The sequence below is a fragment of the Lissotriton vulgaris genome, chromosome 11, assembly GCF_964263255.1.
Source record: "Lissotriton vulgaris chromosome 11, aLisVul1.2, whole genome shotgun sequence".
Lineage (NCBI taxonomy): Eukaryota > Metazoa > Chordata > Amphibia > Caudata > Salamandridae > Lissotriton > Lissotriton vulgaris.
The window spans coordinates 1068237349-1068256338 of NC_141699.1; the positions used below are offsets into that span (position 1 = coordinate 1068237349).

Genomic DNA, 18990 nt, shown 5'->3' on the forward strand with positions numbered 1-18990 from the left:
TGAACTCTCTGCCTGTCCGTCTTAGACTGGATAAAAACCGGTCTAGTTTTAGAAAGCAACTGAAAACTCACTTGTTTATTTAAGGGGGAATGATCTCCAGCAGGGATGGCTAGTGCTGGGAAGCCAAATTCAGGAAGCCATGCGCTTAATAAATGTTGCTAATAATAATGGATACTTTTCCAGCGCAGGCTCTTCATTTTATAATGGAGTACAAAGGCAATGCCCTGCAAGAGGGGAATTGGGTAGTAATGAACTCATTGAATCATGCCACTGAGCCCTGGCAAAGTACTGGGCGCAGAGCTTGAGCTCTGAGACAACCTGCCAGAAAAATGTCAGCCACTATGATGGTCTTGGTAAAAGATGCAGAAGATGCTGTGGCCCTGGTTAAGCAAGCACAAATATCTAGAGATTTCACTTAGGGAAAGTTACGAAAGAAACAAATAAAGTAACCAAACACTAGGTCATGCGTGGTTCCTGCTTTGCCCCTATTTGGAATCAGTGTATGTGAACAGAGCATATGACAACCTGTAGTCATGTGCTGTCAGTATAAAACACTGCATGCTAGGGGTTTAATCTATGTAGATGCACCCATCCATCTCCTCACTTTCCTTAAGCACTATTGGCAAGACCTTTATCCACCATCTGGAGTGTAGCAAGACAAAGTATGAACTTGGTCAGTGTCTGCACCAGCAATGGAATCTAGTGTCAAATATGAGCTGCCCTTTAAGGAAAAGTACTCAGACAGGTCATGTAGAGCACCTCAACTATGCTGCTCAAATTCAATATGGAAGGTAGTGAGACCTACGAAAGAAAAGATTGTAAAACCCTAGTCAGGCAATAAGGTTAGTGTGCTAAAGGTGTATCATGTCCAAATAAGGGCACTCTACTCCGCTACCTTAACCTGGCATCAGTCTTCCAAGAACGTAAATTCATGGATTCCTGCCCTTCTTAGTGAACCAATCATTACCCCACCGCCTTGGTGAATTAATGAAGTCAGACCATAAAGTAGAATCACAGTACCTGTGCACAGGGAGAATCAGCATATGGAGGTGGCACCAGCAAACCCTACTGAATGAAAAGATTCAAGACCTGAAGATGCAGTAAGAGTCTCTTCAAGGTCACAGCCTCCTTGGCGCCTTTGTTCAACAGGACAAGAACCTCAGCCTCCAAGACAGAGCAAAGAGACAGTCCTGGTTTAAGAACCGTGGTCCGGAGAAGACAGGAAGGATGTGTCACAGCACTTTAGGATAAGCTGGTCACTAAGAAGTCTCCTGTGACTGTCTGGTGGCGAGATGGGGGACCTATCTCCTACAGGAAGTAGACGCTGAATGGAGGCAGAATTTATTTTTTTGGCCTAGAAAGGACAGTTGCAGCTACTAAGTGCTTGGAGCAGCTATGCAGTTTAATGGTGACAGAACTGTTCTGCTCGGAGTAGCCACAACATTTTTAGCACTCCTAGAAGAACTGGTTTCCAGTATAGGCAAGGCCCAGCAACTGTATAACTGTTTTGAACCACGCTAGGGAGGAGTCTGCCTTTACTCTGAAGAGCCATTCATCATGCATGTCCATTAGGGTTGCTTGGACACCACTGAAAAAACCTATGGAGTGTATCCAAGTGTGACGGTGCAGGGGGCAACCCACTTCCCCCTCAACCTGTATAGATGAGCTGCTACCAATGCCATCAACTTGGTGAACACCAGAGGGGCGCTGGTAAGGTCAAAGGGGCGTGCGGTGAACTGAAAGTGCTTACAGCTTACCTTGAACCGTTGGTAATGCCTGTAGCTGGTAGGGTGAGGATGGGAAAATACGCATCCTGCAAATCAAACGCTACCAACTACCCTGTCTTGGGCAGACAAGACCTGAGCAAAGTGAGCATCTTGAATTTCGCCTTCCTGAGGAACAGATTGATTGTTCCGAGGTCTAGAATAGGTTAAACACCTTAGGATTTCTTGGGTATTTGAAAGCAGAGGGAACAACCACCATTTACTACGTCTGATATTAGAATCATCTCTACAGGCCTCTTGGCTATGAGAGCTGTAACCAGCATGGTGCAGTGACAGGCCCACATGGCCTGAACCCTACCTTTCTATAGAACATTCCCTCAACACCAGAAAAAAACTTCGACAAACATCAAAAAAAGACAGTCAAAAAGACACAGAAGGGTAGCTCTTCTCTGGATCAGCTTTTTCTATATCAGAATTAGTACCAAAGAGAAAACCAGTGACTGAAGTTTCAGGAGTTGGACATTTTTTTTATGGTAATCTTTTTTAGAACATAGACCGGAAAATTACAGGAAGTGCTATGGCATGTCCCCGCAGGCTTTGGCCGAAGAAAAAAAAAAAAACGTTGACTTCCGTTCTCCGATGGCCTGTGGCTGCAAACGAGTAGGATGTCCAAGGATCGTGTTCAGTCCCAAACAAGTAACTTACCTTTGTTAAGCAGTCCTTCCCAGGTGGAGTCTGTTGAATGGTCTGGACAAGGAAATCTTGCAAGGCAGAGCACGTGGTGTGCTAGGCCTGTCACACCTGGTTGTCTAGGCAGTACTGCTTCATAAACGTGTGGAGAGATGCCCATGTTGCTGACTAGCAAATGACAAGAGCTAGAAGACAGGATCCCTCTGCTACACTTTCCTGCTAACACGTGAATGTGCTGTATGCATCTCTGATAGGCGCAAACATCTTGTAGTCTGTACAGTTCCAGGGTCGTTCATGAAAAACACAATGCCACTGTTTTCCCTTCTTTCTATGCTCGTTAGGATACACTAAATTTTTCACCTCATACGGGCAGCTTCCATGCTAAAGCTTTTGGAGAGAAGCATTTCTATGCTGGATTGTCAGACCCGCTGCAAACTGAGACGCAGCCCTGATGACTCCAACCTCCATTCTGCTAAGGAAGACTACCTGTGCACTGCAACAAGCTTCCTGAGACCAAAGACCAGGGTACAGGGTTTAGATTATCCCATTGATCTGGCAGAATGATGCACCAGCTATCTGTTTAGTACTGTATTCGATACAGCTATGAGTAAGCAAACATTAGCAACTCATAACATGGTTGAATAGTTCATATTGTTTACCACTCTAAAAATCCTGATTACAGTAACGTCTCATCTTTCCTACTACAGCTCTTGCTTTTTATGCAAGAATACGATCATTTCAATAAATGTTTTAAAATGCATTGTCTTATCGTTCTACTGTTTACAGTGTGCATGCTAGAGTGACCAAACAAAAGGGTTAGATCGATTTCCACTGATTCCTTAGGAACCAGTGTCATGTTTGAGTTTGCCAATGACCTGTTACCAGTTTCAGTTTAGCAGTTGGATGTGGTACTGTGAGCTAGCCGAAACCAATCAACACTTACTGGTGGTAAATGTGGACTAAGTCTCCATACTTTGAAGTTAGTGTTGGTCTAATATACTGTTCCTACAACCATAGCAACACAATGCAACAGTGGAACGAGGGCACAATACATCCGGTAGTTGCTCTTTAGCTAGCCCATTACAGATCTTGTTGCTTAACAATCCACCAGGAGATGGTTCTCTATTGCACCACTTTGCCCTTTTCCCTAGCTAAAGAAACTAAAGAAAAGTTGGTCATCCTGGCTCGGTCAAGGTGGAAACTCAAGGGCCTCTTGTGGTCCAGAGGGAGTTGCCCTTGCTCCTTGGAGGGATGGAGTGGTGCATTGGAGGCATGTAAGGTGATGGATTGCCCAATGTTGAAGGGTGTTTCTACCTTTGGCAGGAATGCCACTTGTGCAGAGGCTAGCTTTTCTGGGTAAACAGATTAAAGGCTGTATCACAGACAATTGCCTCAGATGTTCTGTCAATAAGGAATGCAGTCTTGATGCTGAGCAGATAGAACACCTGAAATGCACTCCTCGAGTCAATGCACAGCTAAGTCGGGACCAAATTAAGGTCTAACTACGGCATAATAAATGGTGGTAGCAGGAACATATGGATCAACCCCTCCAAAATCCTCATAACTGGTGAATTGGAGAGATAGCTGGTCCAGGGACCATAAAGAGGGCAAATGATAACATTCAGGTGTTGCCACAAGGCCTTGCTGGGCTAAAGAAAGGAAGAACACCAGGATATCAGATAATTGTGCATTTGAAGGTTGGGCGTTACATGAGGAACACCAATCTTTTCCAAGTGTCCTGCTCATACAGATATGGTGGATGAACGTCTGTCTGCCAAGATAACACCAATCATTTTGGGGTGAAGGTCAAAAGCAGTCAACTATCACTGCTCAATCTCCATGCATGGAAGTGTAGATTGTGCAGGCTCGGATGCAGGACCCAGCCTTGCTGCTGCCATGTGTTCCTCCCGAAGGGGCAGCTGGATCAGAAGACACGCACTCCTAGCCAGAGGTTCCGAATAGCACACTCCTCGCCCAGTCCAGAGCCACTAGGATGTCTTGGGCATGGTCTATCTTGCACTCTTTCAGCATTCCAGGCAAGAGAGGCAGCAGCGGAAAACCTATCAGACTGTCGACCACAATGCTGGTGAAGAGTATACCGCAACATGCAAAACTTTCAACACGGTGCGTTCTCTGCAATGGTGAATACATCAAGACAGGGTTCTACCCAGTGCTGGAAGATGCCCTGGTGCCACCTCCAAGTGTCACTGCGGTTTGTGATCGCTAGGCAAAAATTAGTCAGGGTTAGTCTGTCCTGGCATTTAAAGATCGTAACAGATTCTAGGTGATCAGAGATATGCCCTGAACTTTCAACCACATCCAGAGACTTGGAGACCACTAGCAGAGGGTCCAGGGCACCACTTTGCCCTGCTAATGGCAATACCAGAGTAGGGAGGTCTGGTTCTCTGAGAACCAGTTTTCCCCCTCAATGGTTGGGAGTAAAAGCCCTTAGTGCCAAGCTCATAACTACAACAAGCTGATGTTAAGGCAAGCCTCTGCCAGAGATCCCTAAACCTCACCTCTACCAGGTGGCCACCCAACTCCGCAATGGTGCATCCATCACAACAGTTTGCTCTGGGTGGGGTAGAAAGAGGGGTCAGCTTGCTTGTTCAATTGCAGTCAAGCAGCACCCACTGCAGATGTTTCAGTCTCCTTGGACATCTGGATGGACTTGGTCTCCTTGGTGCTGAGCCTACTAAGGCTTTAAATCTCATTGCAGAGCCTGCATGTGCTACTGCGTGTAGTCCACAAGCAGGAGGCCGAAGAAAAAGGGGACCAGAAAACTCAGTCACTAACTAAGATCCAGGTCAAAGAGTAAAACAGATCAAAGCCCGAATGTCGTGGACTTGAGGTAGCCAAAAAGCAGTGTCTAGGATCACTCCAATAAAAGGGGAGACATTGAGAAGGAGTCAGGTGTAACTTGGGAGAAAATGTGGCCAAACGGCTAGGGCGGTCGACCTCCGAGCTGGGGAATCGGGTTAGAGTCTCAGCAGGGACGCTCAGCATTCTGTGATTCTGGGCAAATCACTTAATCTCCCCGTGCCTAACAAAAATGACTGTGTCCGTATGCAACGTAACTGGTGCTTATGTAAAGCGCTCCGACACCTCTGGGTATAGTTAGCGCTATATAAAACTCCATAAAGAAATGACCTTTGGCACGTGGATGGAAAAGCCCAACAATAACAAGTTAGATGCCGTCTTCAGGCGAGCCCGCCTACAGTAGCCAGTCAAGATATGGTGAGACTGGTATTCCCAAGCACCACAGACTGGCTGCAGCAATCATCACCTTTGTGAACCCCCGAGTTGCACAGTAAAGGCCAATGGGAGACATGGCGAATAAGTATTTGATGTATCTGAAAATGCATGTAGGGTTTGTTGGGCTGAAGGACGGAAACCTGCCAATGGGCACCCAGCAAACCCAAAGCTCAGTCTCCTTGATGTGGTGTAGACAGTACTATGGTCAGGAACAGCATTTTTAACTTGTCCTTCTGGACAAAGAAGTTTGAAGGGCATAGATCGAAGATGTGGCGATGGCCTACGTCCTTTGTCAGCACCAGGAAATGAGAACAGCCAGACCAAAACTGATGCTCGCACCCTCTCTACTGCTCAATAGTGGAAGAGTTTGAACCTCTCCTCAGATTACGGACTGATGGTTGTATGGGAGGTGTTGAGGTGTGGGGGGGCAGATCCATAGTGAAACTGGAAGGATGGGGATTAATAGTGTTCCAAGGTCAGGAGCACCTGCCACTACTCCGAAAAGAAAGGACGGCTTGTTGCTGTTGGGGTGTGTATTGAAGCTGCTACTGTTGATATTCCGGTTTGCTGTGAGGTTTGCCGAACAGGTGGCGGTAGGGCCAGAGAGTGAGCCGTGGCTTTGCTTTCATTAAATCTTTAAAAGGCAGAGTTCACCTTCGCTTCAAACAGCCTAGAGCCATGGTAGGACATGTCCATGACTGATGGACATCTGGTGAAAAGCTTGTAGAGCGAATCCAGGAGTTCTGGAGCACCACCACACTGGTCCAGACTGCCCTACCCAGACAGTCATGTGGAAGCCTGAACGGATGAAGTATTTTACTGCGTCCTGGGCATATGTGATTAATTGCTGTAAGGTTGGCTACATCTTCTGGGAGACTTCACAAGACATCCATTATTCGGTCTCATATTGTGCAAATTTCTCCAGGAGACTAGTGTTCAAGGACCTGAGGGCAAGGCTGGTAGACGAGACTACACCTTTATAGAACGTTTAAATGTGCTACCATTCCTAGCCAGACCGAGGTGTCAAAAGCATTAGGGTTCAGGTTATTGGTAGATTCTTGGAGCAGTAGGCTCTCTGGGTTGGGGTGCTGAAGCATGAAGTTGGGATCCCCGTGTGCAGGTCTATGCCACCTTGCCACCCGTGTTTCCAGATGCACCTGATCCCAAGGGACACTGAGACTCTTGGATGGTTTACTTCGTGCTCAGGAACTCAGTGAGGACACTGGTTTTTACTTCTGTTTTAAGAGTGTGTGACATCTAATACCTCTGCATAACAATTTGCTTTTTCAGACTTGCGACCGAAATGGGCACAGTGACTTCGATGACTGAGAGTTCAGTGACAGTGTCTCTTCCTGATTGCAGATGGCCTTGCAATTCATTTCTACACACCACTCACAAATCAGAGTTGTGCATGGATCACTGGCATTTGTCAGTAACAATCTCAACAAGTCTTAAACTTTCTAGTCTGAAAAATATGTCTGGAAACTTTAAAAACTGGAGAGAAAATTCAGTCAGAATTGCATAATTTCAGACTGGCTTTGTATTGGTAGGCTGAGGCAAAAAAAAAGAAAAAATATGTCGGGGACGCATATTTGGGGGTCCTACAACATCACTTCTGGGTGCAGACAGATCCAAAACAGAGCTGCATAATACCACCTGGTGATGCACGAGAGAACTGCAAGAAAAACATTTTGGATCCAGTCGGACGCCTGGGGAAATGCACAAGTTGAGCTATCTGCGATTAGAAGTTTCTATAAGAAACCATATGCAGATGTTGCGTGGATCACAGACATTTTTAAGACATCTATGACCAGAATTAAACAGCGCCCTCCCCATAACCACCTAGATCTTGGGGTAGGCCATTGACAATCGCTGTCAAAATCTGATGAATTGTGTCTTAGAAAGATCTAGGGAGATTGAGAGCACCCTCAATGATGGGCAGAATAACAGGAGCCCATGGCATTGCACCAGTCAGCACCATACGTATCTCACTGACCATGCCTATTGGGACAACGTTCCTGCACAGTGCCACTGCTGGGGAAAGGTTTTGTATCCAGTCCGGCACCTGGAGGATATTCACAACATGAGGAATGTCAGAAAAGTGCATATATATTCAGTTGAACTGATTCATCTAATTCGAAAATGCAGCCCTCAAACTAAACAAAACTTCCTATTCACACAGAACAAAATATATTGCTTTGTGTCTAAGCATCAACTATTAAGTCTCAGTACTTCCTGAAGGCCTTCCTTCTGTTACACTTCAGATTCTCCATCCACCCATACATTCCAACACAGCAAAATTAACTGAGATACTCCCCAGATAAAGACATACACAAGATATCTTACCGGCCGAGTCTGAGAAGGCGTATTCATTTGTGTAACTTGTGGCGGGCCGAACACCACGGATGCCGTCTGAGCAGGTGGGTACAGTGACTGGTGAAAAAGGAGACACTTGGAGGTCAGTGCAAAAAGGACCCTCAAAAATTCGGAGCAAGTGATGTAATGGACAGGCTGACCAGCAAGCATTGGTGAATAAGCTGGTCTTGTGCAATGCTCTGCCCTGTAAATACAACTAATTACACTTTAACATCTTTGACAGTGAAATTCACCTTTGAGATTTTTATCTAACAAACGGCCCTGTGACACACTAGGGAACTTTATCTTCATGGCGAATATGGCACTATTAGTCCTACACTAGAACACTTTAATTTCATGGTGAATCTGGTACTCTCAGTTCTTGCTTTCCACAATTGGTTAGCTCCACCTTACGTGCTGTGCTGTCAGTAATGTCAAATCTTCCACAAGGTGTTGCAAGGGACCACAGAGCCAACACTCAAACCCAGGTTGCAGGCCCTACCCCAACCAAAGAGCAACCAACTAGCCCAGCACAGAACTAATTTTTTTGCCAACTTTTGAGCCAAGTAGACGCTGCAGTGCAAGTAAATGACTGGGAGATTGTTGTGAAAGAATGCAAGTAGCAGAAGTTCAGGAACAGCCCATGACGGAAATATTTTTGTACTAGGCCCTCCCATGTCCTAAATTGGCTAGGAACCAGACTTCATTGCACAGACAGCACCAGGAGGGGAGAAAACATATGCCAAATCAGGGCCTAACAAACTTGTTAACTAGTACTTCCTAGCTAAAAACTGCATTGTTCTGGGAAAATAAAACTGGTGGGTAATGATTTAGTTGGCGCTTATGGAATAGCTTTAGTAGTGGTCAGCTAAAATTAAGCAATGCGAGTAGGCTTCTGGGAGCAAATGTTGTAAACTTAAATGTGAAGAGGACCTTAAATCTCTGAAGAGGCTAAAAAGCTTGTTCAAAGGCATGGGCTACAGACACGCATCTATATAGTAATGGTACCCTTCACTTTGTTGCCGGGGGCAAGGTCACTACAGGTGTCAAGAAAAGATTAGGTTTTTGAAAGGTATTTGTTCCTTTTGACAAAATCTTATGGTGCCAAGACACTTCAAAACTTCCAGCTTTGTAGTTAATTGGCCATTAGAACAAGAGATCTGGGTTGACAGTAGAATTTCAGCACTTTGTGAAAACTGCATTAGAATGTACACTACATTAAGAGCAATGACTACATGATTAACAAATCTAATTCCAACAGCAAATAGCAACTGCTGTCAGTGAAATGGTAGGGGAGGGGCTGAGGTGGTCTAGTATTCCTCCTGTCAAATCAAGATTACATGAGCAAAGAGCCCAAAACCAATTATGCTCTTTTTAGGGTTACAAATGGAATGTTGCTTTTAATACGGAAAAGGGTTAATGGAGTTTCTACCGAACGAGTCCTTCCTATGCGCTGGCGACTGATTTTACAAGTTGATTTGCTTGACTTTAATACAGAGATCAATAATGTACGGTGAATACTTGTTTACTATTAGACTTTCCATCCTTTCGAATTTAATAGTAAAACTGAATTGTAATTCCGTTTAAGGCTGGCCGGTAGGTGAATTAAAACCATGTTTTTTCTAAGGAAAAATTGCTAATATTTGCCTACATTTTATACTTGTTGGAAATGTTAAACTTTAAGGTACAGCCTCTGTATAGCCTTAGCAATGTTTAATTTCTGCCATGATCAAATCGCCTGTCCTTTCAAGGAAACTATAGACAACCTTTATACAATGACATCGCATCAAAACCTTTATAAAAGGAGAGGTTCACTTGGTCTTCTGGAAAACTAGAAATACACCTTCAAGAAATAAAGCTCAGCCCTAGGAGAAGAGATTATTAAAAAGGCTGTTTTCAAAGCCAGTATGTCAGTGTCACAAAAGGTCAAATACATAAATGGTTTAGGATTCAAAAACCCAATGGACCCAAACCCACATCCCTCCTGAAAGCAGCATGATCGGTTTTAAGTATGTAAATTGGCAAGAAGACAGTCTCCAGGCGTTTGAAGACTGGCAGCCCCAGAATATTTACATATAGTGGAACCTGGAAAGTACCAAGGAGCTATTGCAGAGCCAAGAAAAAAAGCTGCAGCCATGTGTGCTTCCTTAAAAGCCAGCCATGTGTAGTCTCTGGACTCCAAGTGACATTCTGATTTGTCAATCATTGGTTTCTTGGGAACAAGGCCCCTGTTTTCTACAGGGTGAGACGATAAAGATTCAAGAACCCCTACTGAATCAAAAGATCTGCGAATAAAGCTTTAGGACACAGAGAGGAGAATCAAGAAGCAATCTGCATGAGCCAAAATGGGGCTAAAAGTGGTCACAAGTTCAGATTTAGTCAAGTCTTAACAACCAGGGAAGCAAACTAAAGCCAACCAAAAATTGGAGACCAGGTCAAAAGTAGAGAATGTTACCAGATAAAAGAATGGAAGCCATTGCAAACTGTGCTTTGCTTTAAACCTTTTCAAAGATATCACCACTGTGCATTATGGTGTCTGCTTAAACAAGGTGTTCAGAACTTGGCAGTGAGCTGCCAGCTGTTGAGGAGTCAGGGATTTTGGGTTTGATGGCTGTAAAGACTGAGGAAACTGGATTTCTAAAGTCATCAGGAGATTAACTCAAAACGTTTAGCTTAGTAGTAAATCTAGTGAATTTAGCAATAAAGCTCCATTTTGGAAAACTTCTTAGGCTTGCTCTCCCAAGGCTTGGTATCCTTTTTTTCTCTAAAAGCTACTGTAACTACAGTAAACCGCACCAAACTAAGGCACAGAATGGTTATCCTTGGGTCAGGTTATTTGGTATAGAGTGCTTAGAACACAGCAGGTTAAATTGCAGTCAACTTCATACGGAAGCCAACTGCACAACAGATTTGCAGGGTGCCTAAATGAGCTTTACATTAGGCCATGAGAGCAAGTCTGAAAAACCGATGGGATAAGAACAGTCAACCCATTCCAATGCCTTTTTCCTGCGTACAGAAAAGTAGTTTGTTGGGGCATCTGACAAGAATCCTCTCCAGGACAGCACCAGTATCTTTAATACTCTTCCGCTTCTAACAAACTCTAGGGGAACAAGGGACTGCTCACTAGTAGATGGGAAGGCTCGAGAACAGAATTAGTGTCCGGTTAAACTATGAATAAACTTTATTTGTGCCATAGTAAATGCAGATTAACATGCCCGTGGAACAATTATTTTTTACGTTGAAATGAGAAATTGTTTAATCATTCAAAGATACTGATGGTAAAGAGGCCTGAGAGTCCATTGGGACAAAAGTCCACAGCTTAGCTTTGAAAAATTGGTTGTTGTCTTCCACATTTCAGTACATTCCCCAAGTGCCCTCTACGGGTTACCTAATCCCTTGAGAACCCTACAATACAGGTCATTCACTACACACAATATTCCTTCAAAGGGATGCAGTGTTTACTGACAGAGTAGCCACATACCGTCTAGTGCTCGGTGGACATAAGACACTGGACTAGAGCGATATTAGCCCCCCCCCCCCTCACCACCACTAACTGGAAACCCATAGACCATTCCAAATTCTCCTAGTACCTACAGATATAGACCTTAAAGAGTGAACTGTTTGGGAATTTGTTTTAGCCCAGTGGAGTGTGTACATTCCTGAAATTAATAAGAAAACCATCATCAATTTGACATTCACTCAGAGGTTCTGGCAAACCAGTTACAAATGCTGTAACATACATCTTTGTAAAGAGCTTTACATTTGCATTCAGATGACTAACCTCATAAACCCAATTGCTTCTGGGCTCAGTCACTTACAAACTTCCACCCATGGGTCACATTGCCCATTCAACAAAAATAAATTTTAAACCATTTGAGGTTGGTTCTCGGCTCGGCTCCAGAAGGTGTGAGGGAGTTTTAATTTGTACATGAAAGTTTTAACTGGTCTGAGCTATTACAATCTTGTGCTTTCAAAGTAAAGTGCTAGCTGGACATTCCATTTACTGTTACCTTTCGTGTTTCACTGCAATTTGACTTTAAGCACCTGTACCACCTGGATTAAACTGGGATCACTCAACAGGTCTTCTCAGAGTGTGCAAAACGTATGGTGCCATGTCAACTGGAATGTAATAGTACTGTGATCTTAGGACAAAACTGATAAATGTGGCTACAGTTTAAGGTCCGGAAACCCCATTTCCCCCAGGAATCCAGAAAAAACCTCAAGCAACCCAAACATTGTTATTTATCATTATACAGTACACAAGAGGTACTAAACACTTAAATGACAGATCCGAAATCATTGCCCTTTTCTTGCCCTCTTTCGCTTGATTCAGCAGGGGTTTAACTTTAGAATGACCCCGTTGAAACTAGGTGACACTTCTTCGCTGCTACATTTTTTAAAGTATTTAAGAATTGTGTTCATAAATGAATCATTTTTTTGCATGGCTTGGCAGAATGATACCTGTTTGTACCAAGTGGAGGTTTTTGTATGGTTTCAGGTCTTGTTTAATATTTCTCACTACCATGTTTAAGCCGGTCGTGTTACATTTAGTGTACTATACGTAGTGTATTTTATTTGCATCCTAAAGCTTTCCCCAATGGCATTTGTTTTCAACATAAACTAGATTAACTATGCTGGTGTTTACCGACATGAGAGAGGGAGGTTCAGCTAAACAGAAAACAATGAAAGGAGGTGGATCAGGAGAACCTCTTCCCTGCGTCCTACCAAGAAGCAGAAAGAGGAGCAGCTCTTAAAAAAAAAATTTGCAACAGCATCTTATAAAGATAAACTTTATAAATGGTAGCAGTGGGTGTAATTATCCGCACATAACAATAAGCATTATGGCTTTATAAGAAAATGCAAACAATAGATATACAAAGACATGTAAATGGGTGCTACACCAGACAGAACCTTTGCTACCAGAAGGGCACAGCTTGAACAGGGTGGAATGTCTCACTTAAAGAAAGTGTTAAATAGTCTGAAACACCACAAGAGTATATATATCAATGGTAATGTTTAGTGTAAGGTGAATAGTCCAAAATAAATTCAATGGCCCAAGTGGTCACATTTATTTCAGTTTCTCGATATGAAACATTTTCTTGTATTTACAGAAAGTCATATTTCCACAAGTGGACGTTTGCTATAAAAAATATATATGGATGAAGTCCTTGTGATGACAGAACCAGCAGTATCACAGAAGAAAAACTGATGTTGGTACATTTGTACATTAAATCGAGAAAGACTGAAATAGGGTGTGGATACAGCCCACACGTGCTTCGTCAAAGACTTTTCCAAGACTAATATACATATAAAAGTATTGCAGTAAACACAATTTGTTGGAATAAGGCAAAGGAGGAGAGTAGTAGGAGTCTGTGACAAACCTGCACGACTATTTTCAAATCTTAAAGAGAAGGTTCGGTCATTTAGAAATTGGAAATAGCTGCGAAGGTATGCAACCAAAAAGAGTAAAACAACAAGAAAGGACAATCCACTTATCCCTTGTGAGGCTGGCTATCAACCAATGTAATGGTAATGTGGGGACAATGGAGTCACTAAAACTAATGTTCTCCAAGTAGAGTAGGTTGATTGTCGCGGAAAGGTAACAACCAGAACTAATCTGAAGGTGTAAGTCTAAGAAGTTATATAGCCATCTGAACTGATCTCGGATCACAGATCAGGTGTACACTATAACCAAGGTTAATGAAAAAATCTTTGTATTTAGTGACAAAGCAAACAGAAATTAGGGTTCCTTTACAACTTCGCATCATCTAGTGTGAACAGCAACAAACAGCAGTGATTGCAAATGGGTTTCTACACACTAGACCCTTCAGGAATCCGGATACCGCAATAATAAATTTCCTCTACTTTGAGGTACTGGTAGAGACGCTCAATCAGGTTGATTCCAGCTCCCTTATCTCCATCACCTCCGGTCATCAAATGCTCAAGCACAGATGCAAAACAGAAAAAAGTGATGCATATACATTAAGCTGGCAGCTCCCCAAAAACCCTTAACTACCCTAAGTGCAGTCCAGCCTACAAAATTAGAACCTTTTCCTTGGTTGCATAAATGTATGTATACCAACATTTAAAAGTGTATATTCGAGATGTTAATGTGGGTATTTTCAAAATGCATAAGCAGATGTTTAGAGAAAAACAGTTTAATCTCCTAAATACTTTTAAAGTCCATAATTCAGTGGCAAATGTGTGTCATGGGAAGACTCATTAGCTTGGTGCCAGGGGTACAGCAGCAATGGGTGTTCTGTATTACCCCTGTAACGGCATTCCACGAAGATATCATTTTTTAAAATTACTGACAAGCGTGTCTGAAGCGGAGTGGAGCTCTGCTGGTACTCTAGCATATAGCGTCAACTATGTAACCATGTCTTTAATGGTCATAATTACAACACCATTAGTAGCTTGATTATTTTCATTGAACTCAACTGACTAATTACAGAAAAGATAGGAGTATATAGATTCTATGATGCTTAAACCAGAAGTCATGGTATTGAAAGCAGTGGCCCTACATCAAAATCAGGTTTAGAGACACCACTGACCTAAACGCCTGGCCAAATTCCTGGAGCAGTGAGTTTATCGCCGAGTGAACACATACTTACAGATTTACGAGTTAATAGTGCCATTTAGCATTTTAGTGTTCTTGATTGATTGGACAAACTAAAAAATTGAAATAAAATTTGTCAAAGACTAATCAATTTCACTTTTTGAAAGGGATGCATTTTTGTTTCTGGTCTTCAATATCCTCTCGTGCAGATGCAACGTGATCTTTCATAGCAAAAATCAATTTGAGTAACCTGGGAGAAATCCAATATGGATAATTTACTCAAGTGGATCAATTAAAGGATATACCATACTTTTGGAGTAGGTTTGACGTGCATTGCCACATATGAAAGAATTCATTGGAAGGCTCATTCTCCATGTAAACTATCCTACATATTTTTCCATGTCGTGGTCAAGTTCTAGAATGGCTGTTCTGGCAAGGTAGCAGGACACTAATATATGCAAAACATTGTATAAACCGCAGCGATCTGCCTACAGTACCAGTGGCTTTCAAGTTGAGACCAGCTGGGAAAAAGGTCTTGTAGCACGAAGAGATCTTTAACGCTCCGAAGAACACAATTTAAAGACTAATGCACAATCATTTTACTGCCTGGTGCGTAATTAAATGAAAAAGTTACTTACCGTTGGTAACAGAATTTCTGGTAGATACTCTATCCACATGCAGATTCCTAAAGTCTTGAATACTCTCACGGTTTCCCGACTAGTCCAGAAAACCTTTCTCCATATCTCTGCCGATAGTAGGTGGCACCAGCTCCATCTGACACTAGCAGAGATGCTCCTGTGACAGACACCCATCTAGCACCCCGCCATCTTTAGTTTCTAATCACATTTCACACGTAAGGCGCACACATGACTAGGCTGAAATCTAACAGTGCAACAGAATATAGGGCTCTTATTTTATAATTCTTGTGAGGAATCTGCTAGTAGAGTATCAACTAGCAACAGTTACCAAAAGTAAGTAACTTTCTTTCGGTAGTTACATGTACATGCAGATCTCACCTCGAACAGATTTCCATGAAATACCAGGCCTTAACCCTTTCCAGGTTGATGACGAGCTGGGCTCGTCATGGCGTAGCCTCCTCGCACGCTGATGACGAGCCCAGCTCGTCACGTAAAGTGCGTTTTCGCAAATCTCAGCGTGCAAGCGGAATGCTAGCGCGCATGAGGTTAAAAAATCTATTTGCCCACTCGCTGTGGCGCGTCGTTCTCAGGAAGAGTTATTTTGAGGATCCACTTGCCAGGTCTAAGTAGCAAGCACATACTGGCATAGAACAAGTGTTCTGCTGGTTCATAAAGAGAAAGAACATTAACGATAGCTTTAAATATTTATCTGGTCACATGAGCTGTGCATTCAAAGACAGGTCAAATGTCAGCTTATGTCTTCTTACAAAGTATGGCTTAATTTATCCAGAGATTGGAGTTTACAAATCCTCTAACTTTGCAGCCAGAGAACGAACAGTAGAAGTAATGAACGATTGTGCTGGGTTAGAGGTAGTGTGAAATTGAGGGCTGTAGGATGTAAGGTCGTTTTCTAACAAATAGCTTGCAATTAAACTGTACAAGTATTTCAACATTTCTGTAGTTATGAAAGCACTTTTTTGTAATTCTGAAGTGTTATAAAAGCAAACATCAAACATGTTACTTGGATATGTGCACATGATAAATACTGAACGCGTGTACACTATATAGTTTCATCAATAAGGGATGAAAGGAGGAGACTGGACGGGTACGGAATAGCCCTCTTCCAAAGTTTGTAAGACTCAAAGGTCTAGAACTATGGCCTTTGAGACCTGTGGCTAAAGGGAAACCTGGCTTCTTAGCAGCCTGAAATGAACCTATAGAATAAAAGTAGCTTTCCTGTCATGGCTGTATTGGTTGTTCTACACTGACGGGGCAGCTTGAAGCTGTTAAGCCTCTCCCAAATCCACAAAACCTATGAAACTAATATTTTTGGGAGTTGCAGACCAAGGGAAATGTTCCACGGCTGCTACCTCCCCAAATAGTTTGGTGTCGTGGAAGTCTAGAAGGGAAAACTGGACATCAGAAGAAAATCCAGACTCAGTAGGCCTGTCTGCGAACAGCGATGATGTCCCAATAGACTCACCAAACAAATAGGCTGTATCCAAAACGGAGTAACTCTCCGGATGCCGCCAGACTATCTTTGATTAGGTCTCAAAAGTAAACCAGGTATTCCTGAGGGAGATTAGGGATTACAGTGCCCGCCATATCCCACAGCGCATGAACAGTCATAGCAGGCACGCAGCATTCCGGGACATGAGTTCTTATCTACTAGCTACAAAGATCTTGACCCAAACCATGATTTGTGCTTGCAAAAATGCTTGAGAAAATGTAAAATTAAAAGGGGCTTAAAGCTCACCTATTAATGTTCTTTACTTACTAATGGTTGGCTCCCATGTTATTAGTTTTTTTGCTTTCTATTGGTTGGCTTTCCTGTGCTTCAGTTCTGTCTTTGCTGTGGAGCATAGAGCATGTACTGCTTCCTGTGGCCTTCCAAGGGAGACAGCCTACTTCAAGTACTTACTTTCACTTAACCCCTACCATCCTTTTCGGTAACCCAATCATCCCCACCTTTATTTCCCACCCTCCCTCCCTCTTGTTGCTTTTTTTTGCTGATTTAGGTTACTCGACCCGAAGGTATTGGAGCGCTTTACATGGGCACGAGTTACATTACACAGTAACACAATCTATTTTGGTTTTTAGGCACAGGGCAATTAACAGATTTCACCAGAATTGCAAAATGTTGAGACAAAGCTTAAACTAAGTTCCGCATTGTGCAGTTCTGGCAATTACGCCACACCCTCTCTGATATAGTTGCATGCCACCCCACCTACCTGGTTTAAGGCATATTACACAGTGGCACTGGCTGCTGTGCAACATATCTTTGGGTTAGTGATGGCTGCGCCATAGCGCTCTTTCTATTTACGTCAAGACATGTTGTACAGCAGTCTACGCTTGCATCGTAGTCCAAATAATAGAGTCTGGTAAAAGTGTGAACAGATTTCTACATAGCTGCTCTGCATAATAGGAATAGTCAAAGCAGCTGTAGCTGCTTTCCCTCTAGTGGAATTAACTTTTTATCTACCGAACAAAACATTTTCTTTCTGGTAGCATAACAGTAGGCAAGAAATCCCCCACCTGGATACAGATTGGTTAGACATGGCTAAACTTGTACGTACCAGGCCATAGTTTACAAACAATTGAGGAGACTTGCAGATGTCTTGTTTTGTCTAAATACAATTTTAAGACTCTCCAAACATCTAAAGCCTGGTGAGTTCTTTCTGGTGCCGTGGCAGGGTGCTGAAAGAATGTAAGCAAAGTAATTGGTCAAGGTTAAAATCCAAAACAACTTTGGGCAGGAATTTCAGTTGAGTCCTCATAATAACCACCTTACTGCTATTGAATACTGTATATAGTTTGTAAAATATTAAGCTTGAATCTCACTAACGCTACATGCGGACGTGATGGCTACTATGAAAGCAGCCATCCAAGAAAAGTGTTCCAATGAGTCCTTGTGGATTGGCGCAAAATGCGATGCCATTAAACGTGTGTACTATGTTCAATTCCTAAAGAGGGTAGTGACAGCGTATTGAAGGGAAACTATACCCTCCAGGAAGACGTGAATGACACTTTGAAAAAAGAGGTTTGTGAATAACCTTTTCTATAGGCAGGAATTGCTGCCAAATTGACTAATAGGAGAGAATGGCAAGCCAGATTAAGCAAGTATTGGAGTAGAACTTTTTGGCCAGTAGCTGAATCAAAGATCTGGTCAGAACACCAGATACAGAATCTTATTTAAGAGATTAAGCTGAAAGTGTTGGACATTTAGCCTCCAAGAAAACTCATGCATTTATGTGATAACTTTAAATGTCCATATTGTATGAGCTCATGAGCCATGCTGCCAAACTCAGACTCCACTGGTCTTTCAAAACTCTTGTAGTGGAAATGTATGCAAGAGGCCATTGATCCTAGAAGAGATTACACTTCTCATCATTGGATAAAAGACTCACGAGAAACTGACACTGCAAACATGGATAGCAGTCTCTCCTCCAAAGGATACACTTTTGCTCTTATGGCGTCAATAGCTGCTCCTAGATAATGAAATTAGTGAACTGGCGTTGAGGGAGATTTCTGGTGACTGACATTAAGACCTAGCAGATCTGCCCGACCTCTTAGGTTAGTTTGAGACACAATACCTGGATGACTTTCTGGAGTTGGATTGGAAAACCCCCTCTACAGGATTAGAATGGCAGACCAGAATTAGCAGAGCTGCCATGGCTGGCGGGCCCCCTCTGACCCGTTTTTGGACAGTGCACGGTTTATATAATACTAACATGTTAGAGGTACAGCTTGGATGTAATGATGTGGCTAG

General features: G+C 42.9%; 1 protein-coding gene across 3 annotated transcripts in view; it reads right to left on the minus strand.

The window, feature by feature from the left end:
• Positions 1-18990, minus strand: part of EIF4G1 (eukaryotic translation initiation factor 4 gamma 1) — a 1004595-nt gene that overhangs the window by 801153 nt on the left and 184452 nt on the right. For all 3 annotated transcript variants that reach the window (XM_086944451.1, XM_086944450.1, XM_086944449.1), the window contains exon 4: positions 8016-8102. In XM_086944451.1, coding sequence (XP_086800577.1) covers positions 8016-8102 — 87 coding nt within the window. The remainder of the gene's footprint in view (positions 1-8015; positions 8103-18990) is intronic.